The sequence below is a fragment of the Dromiciops gliroides genome, chromosome 1 (assembly GCF_019393635.1).
Source record: "Dromiciops gliroides isolate mDroGli1 chromosome 1, mDroGli1.pri, whole genome shotgun sequence".
NCBI lineage: Eukaryota > Metazoa > Chordata > Mammalia > Microbiotheria > Microbiotheriidae > Dromiciops > Dromiciops gliroides.
This window is the reverse complement of record NC_057861.1, coordinates 554,277,676-554,299,533: the sequence shown is the minus strand read 5'-3', so window position 1 is coordinate 554,299,533 and position 21,858 is coordinate 554,277,676. Positions and strand designations below refer to the sequence as shown.

Sequence of the window (21,858 nt, the reverse complement as noted above, 5' to 3'; positions counted from 1 at the left end):
TAGTTTTTAGTTATTTCACTGATAGTTGGATGCCATAACCAAAAGGGTGAGGGTACAGATATTGATTCAATCCAATTCAATCCAACAAGTATTGTGTATGTGTTTTTTGGCAGGGCAATGAGGGTTAAGTGACTTGCCCAGGGTCACACAGCTAGTGTCAAGGGTCTGAGACTAGATTTGAACTCAGGTCCTCCTGAATCCAGGGCCAGTGCTTTATCCACTGCACTACTTAGCTGCCCCCTTGAATGCTTTTTAAAAGGAGATAGATATACTTAAAATGGAGTTTCTGAGTTTGATGCACGAATCCAATAATAACTGGACCAAAACAAGAATAATCATGGAGTTGGCGACTTTGGTAAGCATTCTTAGTTCCAGCTCAGCAGCCAGTCAAAAAGCTCCTCTTTTTCACATTGGAACCAGACCAGAGGGTAGTAAGTATTTTAGGCTGGATTTGAACTTGGACCTTTCTGACTTTTGGTCTTGGGCTCTTTCTGTTGCACTATGCTGTATACCCTTGGTAAAAATGTAACTTATTTGAGGGAAGAAGCTGTTATTCATTTGCCTTTGCAGCCCCAGTACTTACAATATAGTGTTTGGAACATGGTTGTCATTTAAAAATACTTGTTGGGGGGCAGCTAGATGGTGCAGTGGATAAAGCACTATCTATTAAAGGGACAGCGCATTTCTAGCTCCCTTCTCCACTGGAGTCCTCAGGAAAGAGAGAGAGTCAGAGCACCAGGGTCCCCCTTCTTCCTCCCACAAGCAAACGTCACTTCCTGACGCCAAAGAAAAGACGCATGGTTTTGCCCTCAGAGACCTTCACCTCATGGCGGAGCTTTTCTACAGTAAGTCTCCAGCAGGTGGCATCATTCCAATAATTACAACAATAAGGGGAATCAAGAAGAACTACAGAGGAAGATCAACACTTGCGGCTTATTGCACATGAAGAATAGGGGTGAGTGTGTCAAGGATGACTCCAAGGTTGAAAACTCAGGTGCCTAGAAGTATAGTAACACCCTCCACAAAAACTGAGACATGGAGGGTTTGCAAAGAAAAGTCAAGAGTTCTGTCTGGGACATCTATTTGAGAAGCCTACAGAACATCTAGATGGAGATGTCCATTAAAGATTTTTTTTCCTTCTAAGTTGTTTCTGAGGTAGGCAACAATGTTAAATGTTATTGCATAAAGTGAGCTTTGGAGATTTCTAAATTCTCAGTACTTTCTGTAGTCCTAAGAAATTAATTAGAAGATGAATGTATTTCCCCTCTCAAAGTTTTTAAAACAAATAAAAATTGTGGGGGTTTTTTGTTTGTCTTAGCATTGAAGAACTGTACCTGTCTGATCTCTTCACACTGCTGATTTAGTAGGCACTTAGAAATTCTAGGAAGGATGATGTCTGCATGAATGCCATCTCTAAATTCTTTATGTAAATATTTCAAGAGCTCTTTGGGCTTCTCCAACTTCTCAATCTTCTGGAAATTCCAATTTTGAATAGCTTCCAAAAGACCAGTATAACCTTTAAAAAACAGGAGAAAATGAGACATCTCAGTTTTCTACCTTAAACTTGTTTTTGAATCAAAACCCTACCTGTAAATTCATACCTGGAGAATAACTCTAAATTTTTTTGTTGCTATCGCCTTCATTTCCAAATATTCCTTCCATCTTCCTCGCCCCTCCCCTGAAAGGGCCTTTCCTTATAACAAAAAATTCGTAAACAGTTAGCAAAGCTAACCAGCAGAAGGATATCAGGCAATATATGCAGTATTCCACATCCCTAGTCCCCCACTTCAAAGAAAGAAGGGAAGTAGATTTCCCCCCCTTATTTTTGCAGGGCTAAGCTTCAGTTTGGGGTTTCTGGTTTTTGTTCTCTTGTTAACCCTTAAAACATATATCATGAATGAGGTGTGGGAGGGTGGCATAGATTTTGGCTTTTAGCATTATATCGGGCTGGGCCCCTGTATCAAATCTTTCTCTTCTCCAATCCATCTTCCATATGGCTGTCAAAGTGATGCTGCTAAAGCTCAGTTTTTGTTTGTTTGTTTGCTTTTTTGTTTTTTGGTGGGGTTTTTTTGGTGAGGCAATTGGGGTTAAGTGACTTGCCCAGGGTCACACAGCTAGTAAGTGTTAAGTGTCTGAGGCCAGATTTGAACTCAGGTCCTCCTGACTCCAGGGCCAGTGCTCTATCCACTGCGCCACCTAGCTGCCCCTAAAGCTCAGTTTTGATTGTCATTCCACTACTCAATAAACTCGAATGGTTTCCTTTAAGATCAAATATAAACTTCTGCATTTAAATCTCTTCACAAACTGGCTCCAAGCTACTTTCTCTGAATTATAATACATAACTTCCCTTCAAGAACTCTACACTCTAGCCAAATAGTCTTCTCAATGTTCCCCAAACCTCTCTAGTTGCTGTGCCTATGAGTATGCTATCCCTGCCTCCCCTCCCTCTCCCCCCACCCCTTGCCTGCAATAAATTCCCTTCTCATCTTTTTGTTTTCAAGTTCAATTTACCTGCTACTTTTTTGGGGGGGGGCAGGGCAATGAGGGTTAAGTGACTTGCCCAGGGTCACACAGCTAGTACGTGTCAAGTGTCTGAATCCAGGGCCAGTGCTTTATCCACTGCACCAACTAGCTGCCCCTACCTGCTACTTTTTATAAGGCCTTTCCTTAAGCCTGAGGTGCTTGCACCTTTCCCCTTCTCCAAATTACCTCAAGTATATTTTGTATGCACTTAACTTTTATATGCATATGTTGTCTCCACTGATTAAATCTAAATTCCCTTTGGGCAGGGACTATTTTTCTTTTTCTTTTGTAACTTCCATAGCTACAGCAGTGCCAGGCACAAAGCAGACACTTTTTTTTTTCTGAGGGACAATGAGGGTTAAATGACTTGTCCAGGGTCACACAGCTAGTAAGTGTCAAGTGTCTGAAGCTGGATTTGAATTCAGGTCTTCCTGAATCCAGGGCCAGTGTTTTATCCATTGCGCCACCTAGCTGCCCCCAAAGCAGATACTTTTTAACAAATGTTTGTTGAATGACATATCCCAGGACAACGCTCTGGACCCATCCATCAACAAGAATTTAGTATGTATAACATGTGCCACAAGCAGTGCTGAATTAGACTCTAGCCATGTTCCCTGGGTCAACAATGGTATCCACTTTCCCTCCCATCACTCTTGGCATACCTTGCCAAGACACAGTTGAGATTTTAGTCTGTGGTCACAAAAAAAAAAAAAAAGGTAAGTCAACTTGCTTATAAGAAAATCAAAATCAGCCCTCAGATCTTGTGCTCTAATAATTAATAAATCAAAATCAGTGTGATGTAGTGAAAAGAGCACTGGATTTCAGTGCTTCAAATGACAAAAATCTATCATTTTGCTTTCTGTATTTGTTGGACAAGTCCCATAACCTCTCTGACCCTCTGTTTCTTCATCTGTAAAATGGGAATAATACTATTTTTACAACCTCATTCAGTAGGCTGTTGTGCTTTAAGATTCACAATGTAATTCTCTGCACAACATAAATGTGACTTTTAACAAACCAAAGCTAGAGATTTGTGCCTTTAGGCTACTAATCAGCCACTAAATTGTACTACTCTTATATTTGTCAGAAAGAAGATACTGACCTGCTCCATGAAGGGCATCCAGGAAGCCCCTGAACCAACCAGTCTCTTCAAATTTTAATAAGCACTCGAGAAAAAGTGTAGCGGCTGCTGTGACTCCCTTATTTGTTTTCACAGCTTGGATACTTTGTATATTTTCTAGTAATAAATGAAACAAAGGTGAACCACTCAGTATTGTACAAAGGAACAACTAAAAACCAACCAAAAACTGAATCTCACCCTTCCCCGAGGTTTCCTGTGACTCATGAAATACTCTCCCTCCAGTTAGTTCCCCTCTCCCTCTCCCTCTTCCCCCCTCCCTCCCTCTCTTTTTCTCATATATATGTATGTGTATATATGATCACCAAACACTTACATAAATATGGACAGAGATGGGCAGAGCCAAGATGATGGCATGATAAGAAGCAATGTAGTAGCAGTCCTCTCCACAAACTCCTCATAAATATGGATACAAATACATAGGCTGATATAAATCATAGCATTAGAAGGAACTCAGAGGGCCAAGTGACATTGTGCAAAGAGAAAAGCACTATAGTGGAACTAAGGAAACCTCATTCGAGGTCTGAGTCAGTCACTAATCAGCTGTGTGACCTTGGGCAAGTCAAGTCATCACAGTGGGTTCTAACTTTCTATGATCTATAATAGTTTTCAACAATTATTATATTTCATTTCTAACATAACCATTTCTACTTTCCACCCCACCTAAAGAAGCATCCTTTATGATAAAGAAAAAGAAAGAAGCAAGTCGGTAAAACTTACCAACTCATCAACCAAGTCTGGCATTATGCAATGTTCCAAACATCATATACTCACCTCTGCCAATAAGGGAGGGAGCTGCCATTTTCCCATCTCTTCTCTCAGGCCAGCCTTAACCATTATAATTATACTGATCTATAGCTTTAATTTTTTTTGCTCCTTCGATTTACATTGTAATCACTGTGTATATTGCTTTCCTAATCTGCTTTTTTTTCCACCCCAGCATATCATTCTTAATATTCATTGCTTGTTACAGAGCAGTAATAAACTCTAATCTCATTTTCAAAACTGTCCTACCTGTCTATAATTCTTTTTGGCCTTCCTTCTATTCCGTTATTTTTTTTTCAATAAGATTCCTCACAAAACTTTATTTTCTTTTTCTTCTTCTTCTTTTTTACCTCCCCCTTTCTTCCACCCAACTGAAAAAACAAACAAACCCTTGTAACAAATATGCAAAGTCAAGCAAAATAAATTCTCACACTCTCTCTGAAGATATGTCTTATTCTGCATCTGGAGTCTATTATCTCTCTATTTGAAATTGAGTAGCATTCTTCTCTGTAATGAAGTTTGGACATCGTACTGATGAGTGTTCAAGTCTTTCAGAGTTGTGCTCTTTATAATGTTTCTGTTGTATAAATTGTACACAGAGGTCTTTTCCTCTTTGATTTCTGTGTCAAACAGTATGCACAGTTTAGTAATTTAGGGGAATAGTTCAGAACTACTTTCCAGAATAAACTTCTTTTCCATCACTATTCCTACCTTCCTCATCAGTTTGCACTTGAACTCTTGGGGTAGCTATGTGGTGCAGTAGATAGAGCACTGGCCCTGAAGTTAGGAGGACCTGAGTTTAAAACTCACCTCAGATACTTACTAGCTGCGTGACCCTGGACAAGTCACTTAACCCTAATTGCCTTAAACATCCAAGGCCATCTCCAGTTGTCCTCATGTATCTTGCCACTGGACCCAGATGGTTCTGGAGGAGAGAGTGAGGCTGGTGACCTTGTACTGCCCTATTTAAATCCAATTCAGTGCAAGTCATGACATCACCCCAATGTCATGGTCCTCTTCGAGAATGAAGGACAAACAACACACCTGGATTCCTACAACAGTCTCCTCCTTGCCATTCTATGTCCTTTCCCCTCCAAATTACCCTGCACATCACTTCCAGATTACAGTTTTCCTGGGGCATAGCTTTCAATACATAGTTCCCTTGTTCAAAATTTTGTAATGGTTCCTTCTTGCTTATCATAATACACTCTCAATTCTCTGCTTGTCATTCAAGGCCTCCTATTATCTTACCCTTTTTATCAAAGAGACTTGGCTAAGATTAAGTGGTTTTATATATATATATATATATATATATATATATATATATAAAGATTAAGTGGCTAGTGTCAGAGCCAGGATTCCAAGCCAAATCACCCCTTATCTACAAGACATGGACAATAATACTTTGCACTATCTCAAAAAATTGATATGAAGAAAATACTTTATCAACTACAAAACATTAAATAAATGGGAGTAAGTGTTACTGGGATGTCAAAATTAACTGCGATTAAATTTATTAAAGTAATTCATAAAATAGTATAGTACATATATATTAAAGTAATTAAATTTATTGACTAAAACAATAATCCTTGTAACTATTTATATCTTTAAAAACTGTTAATATGCAATACATGCTTTTGCTACAATTACTTTTTTTTTTTGGCAAGGCAATGAGGGTTAAGTGACTTGTCCAGGGTCACACAGCTAGTAAGTGTCAAGTGTCTGAAGCTGGATTTGAACTCAGGTCCTCCTGAATCTAGGGTCACTGCTTTATCCACTGCACCACCTAGCTTCCCCTGCCATTATTTTTTTTATGTTTTAACACTGAGTTCATTTTTTAACACATCCTTTAATCCTGAAACTACATTTTTATTACATTAGATATTAAATATACCTTTGATGAATTGTCCATTTTCCAAGTCTAGCCTTGATTATAACCCATAAATTTTCAATGAGGTTTAAATATGAGTTTCCAGGAAATGAAACATTTATCACCACCTCTAAGATAAGTTTTTTAATCTCTCATGACATGTGGAAGGTACAATGTTGTGCCACAATATTCCATTTCAGTTTGGGCATTTTTGTAATTCCAGAAATTACTTTTTCTCAGTATGTCAGTATATTTGAGGATAGAGATAGAGGAAGGCAATCCCTACTTGCCATTCTAATGGCGGAAAACAACATACTTAGACACATAGAAAGGTTCAGCTTTAGCACAGATTGAAAGGCTCAGAGGTCTTTTAGGTGCAATGCAGATGGAAATGTGTCTTCTGTAAAGTGTCATTTCTATTGACAAAATCCACATCCTTTCCTGATATGGAACCATTTGGCAGGGCCAAAGACTTTGATGAGCACTTTTCTTTCTGGGTCTTCAGTAGTGGAGGCTATGGAGGAAGTGAGGGCCATAATACCTATAGAGAGAGTTCTGCCAGGTATCTAGGTATGTAGGATTGCTTCACCGGATAAAGGTTTAGTGGACTAGGCTGGAGGCAGCCCTAGTGATCTGGGGGATGCTGCTATTCCCAGGGCTCACAGGTACAGGTCTCAGGCAGCCCCTGTGCTGGGGCACGGGGCGAGGGGTGGGGGGGTGTAAGGGCAGGTTGTAGTGATTTGGCCTTCATGGCACAGGACTCTGTCTTTCCCTCTCAGGGCACCTTGTTGTTTCAGATAAAGTGCATTATATATGCTTGTCCTGTTCTGCAATTAACTTCTTCTATAACCCAAAGTATCTACAGAAATTACTAGTACATAGATTAGAATTATTTTCAATTCTCCACTGTCTTTTCTATGTACCCAAAGAGAAAGGAAACATGGTATAGTGGATATAGAGCTGGACTTTGAGCCGAGAAGAATTGAGCTCAAATGCCACCTCTGAGACATAGTTATTGTGTGACATAAGGAAGAACTTATATTGACTTACCAACCTTTGCCACAAATTGGATATGTGGGGTAATTGAGAGTGAGAACAAGGAATCAAGTAGGCTGTGAGCCTGGGGTACTTACTAGGGAAAATTTCAGTGCCTCAGATTATCGTAGAGAAGTTTTGAAGAGTGGAGGTCTTGGGAAGAAAGAGAGAGAGATGTTTTGGACATTTTGATTTTGAAATGTCTACAGGATATCTTATTCAAGATGTCCAATAGGTATTTGGTGACATAAGACTGGAGGTGAGGAGAAATAGCGGGGCTCAATAAATAGTGCTGAGAATCACCCATTAGAATTGATGAGATAACCACAACAGACAGTATAGAGGGAGAGGAGTGCATAAGATAGAACAGTTAGTGAGCATGACCTAAAGAATAATATGACAAAAGAGTCTGGGAAGGAGTGGTTGGAAAAGCAGAAACCTAGAGGAGAGAGTATCTAGAACAGAGCTATTGGCACCATCCAAGGCTGCAATCATGGGAGGTTGGATGATGGCTAAAAAGGTTTAGAAGAGCTGCTATATAATGAGAGGAATGGTGAATCAGAACTCAAACTCTGTCTCCAAATTCAGTCGTCTTTCCATACCGTTTTGCCATGATACCGCAGCAGCGGTAACCCCTTACCTATCTTCCCTTTTCCTGCCCTCTAGCCCTGCTATTCCTCAACTATTTAACTCCCACACCTGAAGTGGTCCCTGATCACCTTTGTCTGTTCATTCCCTCCACTTACTGAGTCAAATCCTGCCTCGCCTTCTGAACCTGTGCAGCTGTTGTCAGTGAATACTCAACTACGAAGTAGATAGGTGGTATATCACTTAGCCTAGGGAATCTGGATCAAAGGACAGAAAGAATCTCTGTTAGGTGTGAGAGATGGTGTGATATAGCAGAATGAGAACACCGGATGTACAGTCAGAAGGACTCTGGGGCCCCTTTCTTGATTGTTTTCTATCTATCCTGTATATAGCTTGTTTGTACATAGTTATTTGCTTCTTGCCTCCCCTATTAGATTGTGAACTCCTTGAGGGCAGGGACTCTTTTTCCCCCTTTCTTTGTATTCCCGCCAACCCCCATCCCCCAGTTCCAAGGGCTTAGCACAGTGCCCAGTAAATAATTGGTGCTTAATAAATATTTATCAACTAACACTGACAAGTCATTACACTCAGAACCTCAGTTTTTCCTCAGGTGGAAATTCTTGCACTCTTTCATTAATAATAATAACTATTATTATTAAATCTCTATTTAAAAAACAAAACAACGCATCAAGGGGAAAGGCTAGCCAAAAAAATTACAGTAACTATGGAAACACTAACGAATTCGTAATTTTGGTTGGCCCCTAGCAAGCTGTGCAACCTGGGGTGCTTCTGTTCATCTCTCCGGACAGTTTCCACAACTTTAAAACGGAAGGTCTGGACCAGATGGTTTCTACCACCATTCCAAAGACTCTCAGTCATCCTTCCCCCCCGCACCCCCAACCCCACACTGTCGAAGTCAGAGCTTCTCGCGGAATGACAAAAAACTAAAACCACGGAATAAACCGCACCTCCAGATGCCCCGCAAACCACTCGCCACCTGCTGCATGCCTGCAGGTCGGCCTGCCAGAAGGAGTCGCTGAGGCTTAAAGCTCCAGGTTAGGACTAACCACCCGAAAGCCCTGAGCCGGGAAGAATGTAGAGGAAGGAACAGCTAGCTGGACGCCTGCGGCAGCATCTCACCTTGCGAGAACCAGTCAGTCATATAATTCAAGATATAAGTTGGGTCCAGTATGTTCCTTATGTAGTTTCCGAAAACTTTCAGGTTTTTCTTCTCCTCTTCAGTCATGTTGTCTCCTCTTTAAAACCCGAGGCAGCTCTAGGGGGAAACGGGAGGCTCCAAGCACCCAACAATGTGGGGGGTGGGGGGTGGAGTGGGGAGGAGAGCAAAGAGTGTACGAAAGAGCTCGCCCGGCGCTCAAACTCCTGTTAATAACCAGGGCAGGGTGGGGAAGGATGTGGGCGGCTCCCAGAGCCCAGAACCGTGCAAGACGCTTGTTCTTGTAAATCAGCTGATAGCTGGCGTTGTTGTGAGATGAGAGGGAAGCTCATGGGAGAAAAAGAAAATCGAAACTGCAACTAACCCCGGAGAAAAGAAACCGAGAATGGAGAAACAACAAAAAACTTAGAAAGCATTTCAATCAGACAGGCATGCATTTATTGAGTAGCCCTTTGGGGCTTAATAAGCCCAAAACTGTCACCTGTGACCTTGAACAAGGAGGCATTTTAACCTATCTGGGCCTCTCTTAAGCTCTTCCGTAAAATAAGGGGGTTGTGGGTATCCTGTTTAAGCCTTTTTTTTTAAAGTATCAGTGTACAGTACCTGACACATAGTAAGTGCTTAATAAATATTAGCTGGTTGATTAATTAGATAATCTCTAAGGTCCCTACAAGCTCTGGATCAGGGGTTCTTAACCTAGAGTCTGTGAACTAATGGGTTTCTCCCCATATTTTGATAACTATATTTAAATATAATTGATTTCCTTTGTATCTTATAGATTTTATTTTATGCATTTAAAGAAGTTACTCTAAGAAGTATTCATCAGACTGCCAAAAAGGTCCATGACATGATCATTGTTAAGAGTCCCTCTTTGGGGGGGCAGCTAGGTGGCACAGTGGATTAAGCACGGGCCTGGATTCCGGAGTACCTGAGTTCAAATCTAGCCTCAGACACTTGACACTAGCTGTGTGACCCTGGGCAAGTCACTTAACCCCGTTGCCCTGCCAAAAATAAATAAATAAATGAATGAATTTTTAAAAGAGTCCCTCTTTGGGATTCTCTATACTCAGAAGAGGGTTAGTGCTTGAACCCAAAAAAGAGGGTCAGGGAAGGCTTCAAGAAATAGGGAGCATTACTGGGAGAAAGGGAAAGGGAGAGGTGGAATGGGGTAAATTATCTCACATAAAAGAAGCAAGAAAAGGGGCAGCTAGGTGGCTCAGTGGATAGAGTACCAGCCCTGGAGTCAAGAGTACCTGAGTTCAAATCGAGCCTCAGACACTTAACACTTACTAGCTGTGTGACCCTGGGCAAGTCACTTAACCCCAATTGCCTCACCAAAAAAAAAAAAAAAAGAACAAGAACAAGAAGCAAGAAAAAGCTATACAGTGGAGGGGAAGATGGGAGGGGTGCTGGGGAGTGAGTGAACCTAACTCTCATCAGAATTGGCTCAGAGGGAATAACATACAGACTCAATTGGATATAGTAATCTATCTTACCCTGCAGGAAAGGGGAAGGGGTTGGGGAGGGTGATAGAAGGGAGAGCAGATTGGGGGAGGGGGCAGGCATAAGCAAAACATCTTTGAGGAAGGAAAGGGTGAAAGGAGATAGAGAATAGAGTAAACGACATGGGGAGGGAGTAGGATGGAGGGAAATTCAATTAGCAATAGAAACTGAAAAACTTTTAAAGCAAGTTTGTCTGATAAAGGCCTCATTTCTTAAACACACAGAGAACTGAGTCAAAGTTGTTAAAATAAGAGACATTCTCCAACTGATAAATGATCAAAAGATATGAACAGTTTTCAGATGAAATAATCAAAACTATCTAGAGCCATATGAAAGAAAATGCTCTAACTCACTATTGATTGGAAAGATGCAAGTCAAAACAATTCTTGGGTACTACCTCATACCTATTGGATTGAATAATAGGACAGCAAAGGAAAGTGATAAATGTTACAGTGGATATGGGGGAAATGAAACATTAATGCACTGTTGGCAGAGTTGTAAACTGAATCAAACATTCTCTAGAATAATTTGGAACTATGGCCAAAGGGCTATAAAACCCTGCATACTCTTTGACAGAGTAAGACCACTATTACATCAGTATCCAAAAAGAGATAAAAACCAAAAAGTTAAAGGACTTATATATACAAAAAAATATTTATGACAGCCCTTTTCTGGTACAAAGAATTTGAAATTGAAGAGATGCCCATCAGTTGGGGAATGGCTGAACAAATTGTGGGATGAGATTATGATGGAACACTATTGTGCTGGAAGAAGTGATGAGCAAGTGGCAGATAGGTGGCGCAGTGGATAGAGCACTGGCCCTGGAGTCAGGAGGACCTGAGTTCAAATCCAACCTTAGACACTTGACACTTACTAGCTGTGTGACCCTGGGCAAGTCACTTAACCCCAACTGCCTCACCAAAAAAAGAAAAAAAGAAATGATGATCATGATGCTCTCAGAAAAACCTGGAAAGACATGAGCTGTTGCAAAGTGAGATGTACTGTATAGAAAGTAACAGTAATATTGCAAGGTGATCAGCTGTGAATGACTTGGTTATGCTCAGCAATGCAATGATCTAAGACAACACCGAAGGACTTATGAAAAATGCAGTAAATCTCCAAAGAAAGAACTAATGGTGCCTGAATATAAATTGAAGCATTTTAAAAAGTTTCTTTTTCTTAAGTTTTTTTTTTGTTTTCTTTCACAACCTGACTAATGTAGAAACTTTTTGCATGACTACACATATATAACTTATATTGAATTGCTTGCGTTGTTAAAGGGCAGGGGTCGTACAGAGAGGAAGGAAAAGAATTTGGAACATAAAGTTTTAAAAATGGATGTTAAAATTGTTTTTTACATGTAATTGGGGGGAAAACAAAATTCTAATTAAAAAAAGAAAAGAAATAGGGTGCATTTGAGCTGAGGCTGGAAGACAAGAATTCTGAGAGATAGAGATGAGATGAGAAGGGGGCGCCCCCCCCCCCCCGCCCCCAGCTAGGTGGAACAGTGGATAAAGCACCTACCCTGGATTCAGGAGGACCTGAGTTCAAATCCAGCCTCAGATACTTGACACTTGCTAGCTGTGTGACCCTGGACAAATCACTTAACCCTCATTGCCCTGCAAAAAACAAACAAAAAAAATGAGTCCTGGGAAACGCCTTTGCTTAAAAAGGCCCAGGTCTCCAACTGCATTTGGATCCATCTCAGTGCCCTAATCAATTTTCTAAAACTGTAAGTTACAGAAAAGGTGCTAAACGTCATTAGTAGAGGGAATTTCCTTATCTGAGTTCACAAGTTCAAACCTATTGTTATGGGGGGAAATGGGGTACCGGGTTTGGTTAGGAGTTGGGATTCTTAGGAATTCCTCTTTAAAGAATTACACCCTCTTGCACACAAAAGTAGTTAGAATAAGGTGGTAGTTTATTTAGGGGGAAGGGAAGGGAAGGGAAGGGGGGAAGGGAAACCATGAAAGAAATCCTTGGACTTCTCATGGGGAGATAGGCACATGGCTCAAAGGTACCAATCTCCTCAAGCAGGAGAAAGGCAGGTACTTTTATAGAGGAGTGATGGGGGTGGACCATATGCCTGTGGAAAGTTCTGATATGGTGGGAAAATGGGGTACGGGTTGGGGTTGGGGTTCTTAGGAATTCCTCTTTAAAGAATTACACCCTCTTGCACACAAAACGTAGTTAGAATAAGGTGATAGTTTATTTAGGAGCAAGGGAAGGGAAGGGTGGGGGGAGGGAAACCATGAAAGAAATCCTTGGACTTTTCATGGGAAGGTTTGGCATAAAGCACATGGCTCAGAGGCACCAAATCTCCCCGAACAACCGGAAGGTACTTTTATAGAGGACTGATGGGGGTGGACCATCTGCCCGTGAAAAGTTCCTTTAGTGAGAGAGGACCATCCCCCACTGGTGGTAGCTGGGGGAATTGGGTGAGGGGTGGCTACGGATCCCTCTTCAGAACACAAAGGAGACCAGAATGAAGGGTAGGAATCCGAAGCTAGCTCAGTCCGATTTGGTTCAGCTCATCTCTCTAGGCGTTATCTGTCCTCTGGTTTAGTTTCTCAAGGAGAAGATTCCTTGGTGTGCTCTGCACCCCATGACAGTTCCTTTAGTGAGGGAGGACCATCCCCCACTGGTAGTGACTGGAGGAATTGGGTGACGGGTGGCTACGGATCTCTCTTCAGGACACAAAGGTCGAAGCCACACCCAAACTTATCTCCCCAGGGGTAAGGGAGACCGATTTGGTTCCCCTTATCTCTCTAGGCGTATCTGTCCTCTGGTTTAGTTTCTCAAGGAGAAGATTCCTTGATGTGCCCCAGAGAACTTCTGGGGTGCTCTGTACCCCATGACACTATCCTTTTCTTTCCAGACTTTTAAGGCCCTCTATAATCTGACTCCAACCTAACTATCCAAACATTTTCCCAATCATACATTCCTTATTTATTCATTCACCTAGTATTTATAGAGCACCTACGATGATATGTGGCACCGAAAAAAGTATGGATGTGAGAAAAATGACCGCTCAATAATTCTCTGGAATTCAGCAGCAGCGATGTGTCAAAGGCGTATTTATTGTCATTCTCACAAGAAAGAGGCACCATTCCATGAGCAAACACTAGCTAACCAGAACCAGTTTTTCTGACCCAAATTTCTTGGTCTAAATTTGTGAGGGGAGTCTTAATTAGCCTTTGAATTAACCCTTATTGAGAGGAGACAACCCGCCCCCCCCCATTCCTCACAATGGATAAGTTTAAGGAGACTCCCTGCCCACAGAGAAATTTCAATTTAGTCTGGAAAATAAGAGAACACACAGACATAATGACAAATTAGTAGTTCAGACATTTTGTTCTTGTTCCCCCAAGATGTGCCCTACATTCTAGTAAGGTCAGTCTTCACACTGTCCCTGGAAATATACCATGTCCATTCTCAACTCTATGCCTTTGTTCATCCAAAATCCTCACAAAAACCTAGGATACTCACCTTCTCTCCTCTACCTATCCATATATTTAACCTATCACAGAACATCATAGGTAGAAGCAATTTTATAGGCTGTGATGGGTATATGTGGTCTTGGAGACCATAAGGGAACCTTGTGTCAAGAAGAGGAATCTATAATAGGAAACCCCAGTCTTTGGACCATTTTCTGACATTGCAGGGAGGGGGTTATGGGGGCTTTCTACAGTAAGCCTAATTGTGCCATACTTCTAATTGAATTTAATGTATAAATCATTTGAGAAACATGAACTAAATACCCAATATATGCAAGACACTGGAGAAAGACAAAAGTAAAAGACTGAAAAGGTTCTCAATGAACTTACCTTTCTATTAGGGTAAATAACATGTAAAACAGACATATAAATACAAAATAATTTGAGGAAGAATAGAGTGATAATGAAAGAGATTAGGAATAGTTTCCTATAAGAGATGGTACCTAAATTAGGTCTAAGTAGTCTGAGAGGCAGAGGGCAGAAGTATATATGTTCCAGGCTTGGGAGACTGTAGTAAATTACTAAGGTAGAAGATGGAATGCCAAGATAGAGTACAAAGTACAAAATCTTCAGTCTGGCATTTAAAATTCCTCACAATCAGGAACCAGCCTATGTTGATCTCACATGACTCCTTTTTGTAAACTCCTGGTCTAACCAAAGTGGCCTACTTAATTATACCCTTATTTGGCATTCCATCTTCCACCTTAGGGGAACACAATGGGGGCTTGAAATGACTGCTGGTGGTCATGAGGTCCCAGTTACACAGACATTCTTGTACCTAAAAGGAATCAAATAGTAGAAGCATTCTTTGCCCCAAACACAAATGGGTACAATCTATTACATTTCCCCTGCTGATAGAATAGAAACTTCTTCAGGGAAAAATTATGGAGTAGGAAAATTGTACCTTGGTATGTAGTTAGATACTGAGAGTGGAGAAAGTTAAGAGGATTGAAGAACCACTAAGTAGTCCCCTGCCTGAAGAGTAGAATCTGATATGTCTTGGTTTGCCTCAGCTATGTGGTCATGAGTGAACCTGCAATATTCTTGGTTCCTGTGGTTCATACAGCCCCACTTTATTTCCATTTGTGTTATATGAAAGCATGAAAGATTAATACTCCCCTTGATAAGGATGGAAGGAGTCCAAGTGACCTCTACAACACAAATGATTAACTTGTTACCACTTATGGTGGAATAAATAAATCAAGTAATTACACTTAGGCAACTATTTATTTGGCAATAAATGTGGCTACAAAATAAACCAGGTCTAAAGCTCTTGCTAAACCAAGGACCCAGAGTGAAAAACAGGAAACATTGATTATAAGAATTGAAACATCTGGTTTCTCGTGTGTGTGTGTGTGTGTGTGTGTGTGTGTGTGTGTGTGTGTGTGTGTGTGTGTGTGTGTAGGGGTGATTAAGGAGAGGGGGTAGTTTTGTGACATTCCTTAAGTCAAGTGACATTGGAGAGGGGGAGTACTCTTGAGAACTCTCCAAAATCAGATGATTTACATGGAGTTACAAGTTAACTTCACAAAATGATGGAAAAGCGGCAAAATGGAGTTACTCATGCTAATTTTAATGTAACACCATCTATTCTGTAGTACATACCCACATTTTTAGAGGGAGTGTGACACCTAGGATTAAGTGCAGGGTTTGAATTAGGAAGACCTGGGTTCAAATCTCACTTCTGGAGAAGTCACTTAACTCTTCTGACCCTCAGGTTCCTCATCTCTAAAATGAGAATGGATGAGATCTTACCTAATCCAGTATCTAAGATCCCTTCAGTCTCTGAATCCATGATCCTATGATTTCCAGGTTTAACTCCTGTTCTTACAACTGCTCAGAAACACCCTAGGTCTCCCAAAGCTTGAGTCAAGCAATTTTTCCTTAGCTTTCAGGTGGCTCCTTTTACAAGTTTGGGACATATGATTTCCTCTGTAGAGGCAAAAGGCCACTTGAGAAGTCCCACATCCTAGAGCATTCTCCAATAAACAACAGATTCCTTTACCTAAAACTGTGGACTGGTTCTGCTAAGGATGGGGTGATCCCTGTCAATATTACACGCAGGCTATTTTTTTTAACAGGCAAAATTGGTTTACTGGAATGTCTTTAGTCACAGTTGAAAGTAGCAGTATTGAAAACTAGTTTATCTGTAACAATATGGAAACCATTTCCAAAACCTAATTTTTTATGAGAAAAATTATACATTTTATAATCATTAACTGAATGATTACCATCCCTTTTTACATAATGTGTCATCTCTTACCTTCCACCCTATCCCTGAATGCAATAATAAATCCCTACCTCTCTAGGTTATCTTAGGAAATTATGTTAAATTAGAAATACCATCATCAATGCTGAACTCTATATACAAGTATCTAGCAAGTATCTGACAGGTATCTAGTTTCAAATTAGGTTCCTAGTGTAATGATTGGAATGATGCCACCTACTGGAGACTTACTATAGGAAAGCTCCACCATGAGGAAAATGCCTCAGAGGGCAAGGCCATGTGGCTTTTCCTTGGCGTAAGGAAATGACATTTGCTCGTGGGTGCTGTCTATCAAGTCTACCAGCCAATCAACTTGAGGAGCCTCCTATTTTCTGGGAGGAGATAGGAAGGAGGAAAGAGGGCCTGCTCGGAGAGCGCTCTCTCTTTTGGGTTCCTGACTTGATGGTGGTGGTGGCGGCGGCAGAGGACTTCACAGGAAATTTGAGGAAAGATAGGAATGCCAGGCTGTTAGAATTCTGTTCTCAATCTTTTTCTTTCTATTTTTCAATAAACCCTTAAAAACCTAAACTCGTTTTATCAGTGATTTTAGTCATTTTCCCCCAAAACTGGGGGAACATATTAGAATCCACATTTAGAATCTTAAATTACACACTAGTACACAACAGAGTAGATGTTTCTGTTTAATTGTCCCAGAACTGTTTTATTGGAAATCTCTGGTCACTGAATCAAGTCTGATATTTGAGGACAATAGGAATGATAATCACCAGCAGAAGGATAACAGCAACCAGAGCCTTCATTTTGCATCCTTGCCACCATGTTTATCTTTGAAGCTATTAAGATCTCTTGCTAAAAGCTGTTGCATTATCTGATAAGCTTTCTGCCTTGTAGGTCATCCAGTTTCTCTCCTTTTTCAATCACTTTTATAATATTCTTTTGTGTAATATCACTTACTTCATCTTCCTGATTCTGTACATGCCTAATTTTGTCATTCCGAGGTCCAAATTTTGTTCCAGATGGGCCCTTAGGAAAAAATCCTCTTTTTCATCTGAATCTTCTTCCAAACGATTTCTCCTTTCACTTTTCACAGAACCAGTGACATCATCATCATTTAGGCGGCGCCTGAATTTAGGTGGCGCCTGAATTTAGGTATCTTTATTATTCAAAAAATTTTCCTGTTCCCAGCTTTAAAAGGAAGATATATACTACCTGGGTGTCTGCTGGGAGGCTTCTGCTGGCCCCTCAGGGCCAGGCTGGGCTAGGCTAAGCTGGGGGAAGGGGGAGTTTGTGTGAGAAAGAGGCTATCAGTCTTTACTAGATGCATTTAATTCTTGAACAAGAGCCTATATTCTAAGTTATGGTTTGGAAATTCAGATCTTTTTAGACACCATCATCTTTACCCAGTTAGTCATTTTTCGAATATACTTCTCTGAATCCTATTGCTTCAATTGGCAACCTGGCCTCTCAAAATCTTATTGGCCCAAATTTTGTGATCATTAACAGTGGTATAATTTATTTATAAATGAATTATTTTTGAGAAATATTGTCATGTTTTGAGTATTATGCTCAGAGATGGGCAAAAACCACCACCCAACCCCAAATCCCAAACCCAACCTTCTATAACATTAACAAATAGCTGCTTCAGTGACAAGTAACTCAGCAGGAGTCACCAATCACCACTAATGATCTCATCTGATCATTCCTTGATTTTTTTTCCCTGATAGCACCAGTTAGCCCAAGAAATTACTTCTTCCTGAGTAGAAGCTGTTCCCTCAGCATGAGTTTCAAACCTATTATGGGGAACATACTGTCCCAGTGATTACATTGGTATAGGTAATTCCTGGGTGAGAAAACTCCTTCAATCAATGTAGACCAGCTCCATTTATGCCATGTAGAATGTTTAGTTGCTAGGGCAGTGAAGTCAAAGTGGCTTGACCAGAAGCAGGAAGCCAATATGTCCAGAGGCAAAGCTTAAACCTAGCCTTTCTTACTCCAAGGCCCACTCAACCTTCTTTGAATACAGCTTTAAATGTTGTACTTTCCTTTTGCCTCAGTCACTTACTCTACCCTCTAACCTCCTAACAGGTGAGGTTCCCCCACCTCTCCAGATTTTTTTTTCTTGTTTCTTCCTTCAAGCACTCCTTCCATTCTCTGAAAATATTTGATTTTCCACAATCCCATAGAAAGTTGAGAGGTGCTCTTCAGCTTCTTTCATAAGACAGATTCTACTCCTCATAGTAACAGGGCTGTTTCTTGGTACTGGAAGAACCAAGAGTGTTTTCTCTGGAGGTCACTTTTGAATCCTCCCTGTCCTCCACACTGTTGAGGAGTTAGTTTCTCAGGTTTTTTTCAACATTGTCAGATATTGTGATGGCTAATACTAGCAGTGAACAAATGCTAGCTGCCCAAGCTGTCTATCATGCACATTTACTGAACACTACAACTCCTGAGAGAAGTTTAATTTACTGCAAAAAGAAAAAACTTCTTGATTTGCTCCAGGTAATAATTAGCTGCAGAAAATTGGTGATTATTAGATCATTGCAAAGCCCTAGCACAAAACCACTGCTCATGACCTGAGTAAACTGTTCTGTCATCTCTCCCCTCTCAAACTCCCACTGAGAAATGACATGCTTATGAATAAACGAAAAGGCATTTATTAAGAACTTATTGTCTCAAGTACTATGTTAAACACTGGAAATACAAACAGAAAAGCTAGACAGTCCCTGCTCTCAAGGAGTTTACAATCTAATTAGTGGAGGTGACACAGGTTTAGTCACAGGGCAGATGGCAATACCTGGGTGTGGAAAACAGATTAACAGGATAAATGGTAAAGCCCAGGGGTCTTTTTCATGATCAGAATAGACAGTAAGGTCTTCTGGTCCATCTTATCAGAGGAACTGTAGTTGGTGACTTCCAAAGTGGCCATGTCAGCCCTGAAACCATAAGCTTGATTCATGTCTATCAGGAACACATTAGTGGGTGGGCAGATATATTGGGGGAAGGACTCCTGAAAGGGCAAGGTCCAAAGATGCCATCTCCCCAGGTCCCAGATGTAACTGCCATACTTAACTCTCTGGGCAAGTCAATTCAACTTAACAAGCATTTAAACACTGGCACTTCACCAGGCACTGTAGATTTTTTAAAAATGAAAATCAGTACTTGGCTTCAAGTTTATATTCTTCTGGGGTAGGGGTGAAGGGGCCTTATACACAGGTAAGTAAATACAAAATATTTACAAAGCTTTACTTATATAAAAAGTGATAGGGGCCAATGGAAGAGCAGTGACAACTTAAAACATCAAACACAAGCCTACTGTATAATAAGATTGCCACCTGAGTGGAGAATGAAAGCCGAGGATTCCAAAAGAGATAAGGAAAGAAACTATTCCACGCATAGGGGGACAAATTGAGCAAAGGCAAAAGGGCAGGAGATGGACTATTGTACACAGGTCAACAGAAATAGATGTTTCACTTTAGTTAAAACATAAGTATGGTAAAGGTGGTGAGACAAAATATCTGGAAAAGACCGGATGAAGACAAGCTGTGAAGGGCTTTGACTTTAATCGCCAAAAAGAACTATTTTAACCTAGCAGTAGGAGTCTACTATAGAATAAAATAGAAGTATTTTAACTCAAGCAGAAGTTTCACATTCTAAGACATGTTCCTCAATTTGACATTGTGTAAAATGGTGAAGAGAAAACAGAGATTGAGACCAATTAGGAGAATATATGATATAGGCAAAGGCCTGAACTAGAGTGGTGACCATGTGAGGAGTCAAGATGAGAGATATTATAGAGGTAGAATCACTAAGACTTGGCCTTTGATTGGAAATGAATCATGAGAGATAAGGAACAGTTGAGAGTCACTCCAAGGTTGCAAGTCTGGGTAAGGCCCATAACAGGAATATGGAAGTTAAGTGTTTTGTAGTTTAAAAAATATATTTTTTGACATGTTGAAATGCCTATGAGTCATGTAAATGGAGAAGACCAGCAGATGTCTGATGATTCTGAAGGTGACAGGATATGAGAGCAGGACAGAAAGACAGAAAGGTATGGTGGCTCATCTGCATTGAGATAATTGAACCCACTAGATTAAATCTCATGCTCTTCTGGTTTTAGAGGCACCTAGGTGGTCTGTAGATAGCCTGGAATCACAAAGACTCGAGTTCAAATTCAGCTTCAAACACTTGTTAGTTGTGACCTGGGCAAGTCATTTAAGCTCTGCCTCAGTTTAACTGTAAAATGGAGATAGCATCACCAACTTCCCAGGGTTGTTGTGAGCATCAAATGGGATATTTGTAGTGTTTAGCAGAGTCCTTGGCACATAGGTACTATGTTTTTCCTTCCTTCTCAAGCTAGCCAGTTGTAGTGATTATAAGGTATGTAAAGAAGGATCCTACTGTAAAGCTAATCAGAATATTCAGTTTATCCTTGAACCAAATCAGGAGACCTTACTATTCTGCCCAAATTTCTCTTCTACTTCCTCAAGCTCAAAGATCTCATAAACCAATCTTCACCATCTTAAACCTAACTCCCCTTCATACACCTTCACCAGAGAGAATAGAGATTGGGTGGCAGAAGAGTTCAACCAGATTTTGTGGCAGCAAAATTTATACAAGGGTTTTGAAAAATTCTCATTTATATAGCATTTTATGGGCTACAGTGTTTTTTTCTCCACAAGTCTGAGGCATGGTCCAAGTTGTCCAATTAGGGGAGGCCCCATGGGAATTTGATAGTGACACATCACTGATTCAATTTGAATCCAGTTTCCTCACCTGTAGCCCACGATGGTCCACACATCCAGCCTCTGGACCTTAATGGAGCTTCCAGTATTTTTGTTTTTGTACTCAGGTGACTAAGAAGATAGTCAAAGCCCTAAACCATTCAAGTCTCAAGGACAGTTTCAATAACTTTTTTTTTTTTTGGGGGGGGGGGGAGATGGACAGAGGGCAATTAGGGTTAAATGACTTGTCCAGGGTCATACCACTAATAGATGTCTGAGGCCACATTTAAAGTCAGGTCCCTCCTGACTTAAGGGCCAGCCCTCTCTCCACTTTGCCACCTAGCTGCCCCTCAATTAACTTTTTTTTTTTTTTTGGTGAGGCAATTGGGATTAAGTGACTTGCCTAGGGTCACACAAGCTAGTAATTATTTTTTGTTTTTGCTGGGCAATGAGGGTTAAGTGTGCCCAAGATCACACAGCTAGTTAAGTGTCAAGTGTCTGAGGCCGGATTTGAACTCAGGTCCTCCTGAATCCAGGGCCAGTGCTCTATCCACTGAGCCACCTAGCTGCCCCACCTCAGTAACTTTTGAGAATAAGACTAGCCTAGCCCATGTGGGAGATGCTGGTAGACATTTCTATTTCTACAATTCTAGCAAATAGTCATGGTACAAACTCAAATGACCCCAGTTCAAAACCAGTATTTGTTCCACAATGGATTAAAATGAAACTTAGATATTGGGAAGTCAATACTTCTCAAGGAAAACCTTTGCCAGTTAAAATGAATTTGTTCATTAGACGTTTTCAGAGGGTGTTGAAA

At 40.7% G+C, this 21,858-nt stretch overlaps 1 protein-coding gene, 1 non-coding gene and 1 pseudogene across 2 annotated transcripts in view; 1 reads left to right on the top strand and 2 right to left on the bottom strand.

The window, feature by feature from the left end:
* The window catches only part of DDX58 (DExD/H-box helicase 58), a 55,776-nt gene extending 46,514 nt beyond the window's left edge, over positions 1–9,262 (bottom strand). Inside the window, exons 1-3 of the mRNA XM_043975232.1 lie at positions 9,060–9,262; positions 3,626–3,760; positions 1,335–1,516 (exon numbers count right to left, since the gene is read on the bottom strand). Coding sequence (XP_043831167.1) covers positions 1,335–1,516; positions 3,626–3,760; positions 9,060–9,165 — 423 coding nt within the window. The 5' untranslated portion in view covers positions 9,166–9,262. The remainder of the gene's footprint in view (positions 1–1,334; positions 1,517–3,625; positions 3,761–9,059) is intronic.
* Positions 9,263–15,181: 5,919 nt separating this feature from the next.
* On the top strand, positions 15,182–15,308 carry LOC122737844. The gene has a single exon (XR_006354603.1). It is a non-coding gene; the product is annotated as a U6atac minor spliceosomal RNA (small nuclear RNA).
* A 1,694-nt stretch (positions 15,309–17,002) lies between these two features.
* On the bottom strand, positions 17,003–17,732 carry LOC122751609 (annotated as a pseudogene).
* Between the last annotated feature and the right edge of the window lie 4,126 nt (positions 17,733–21,858).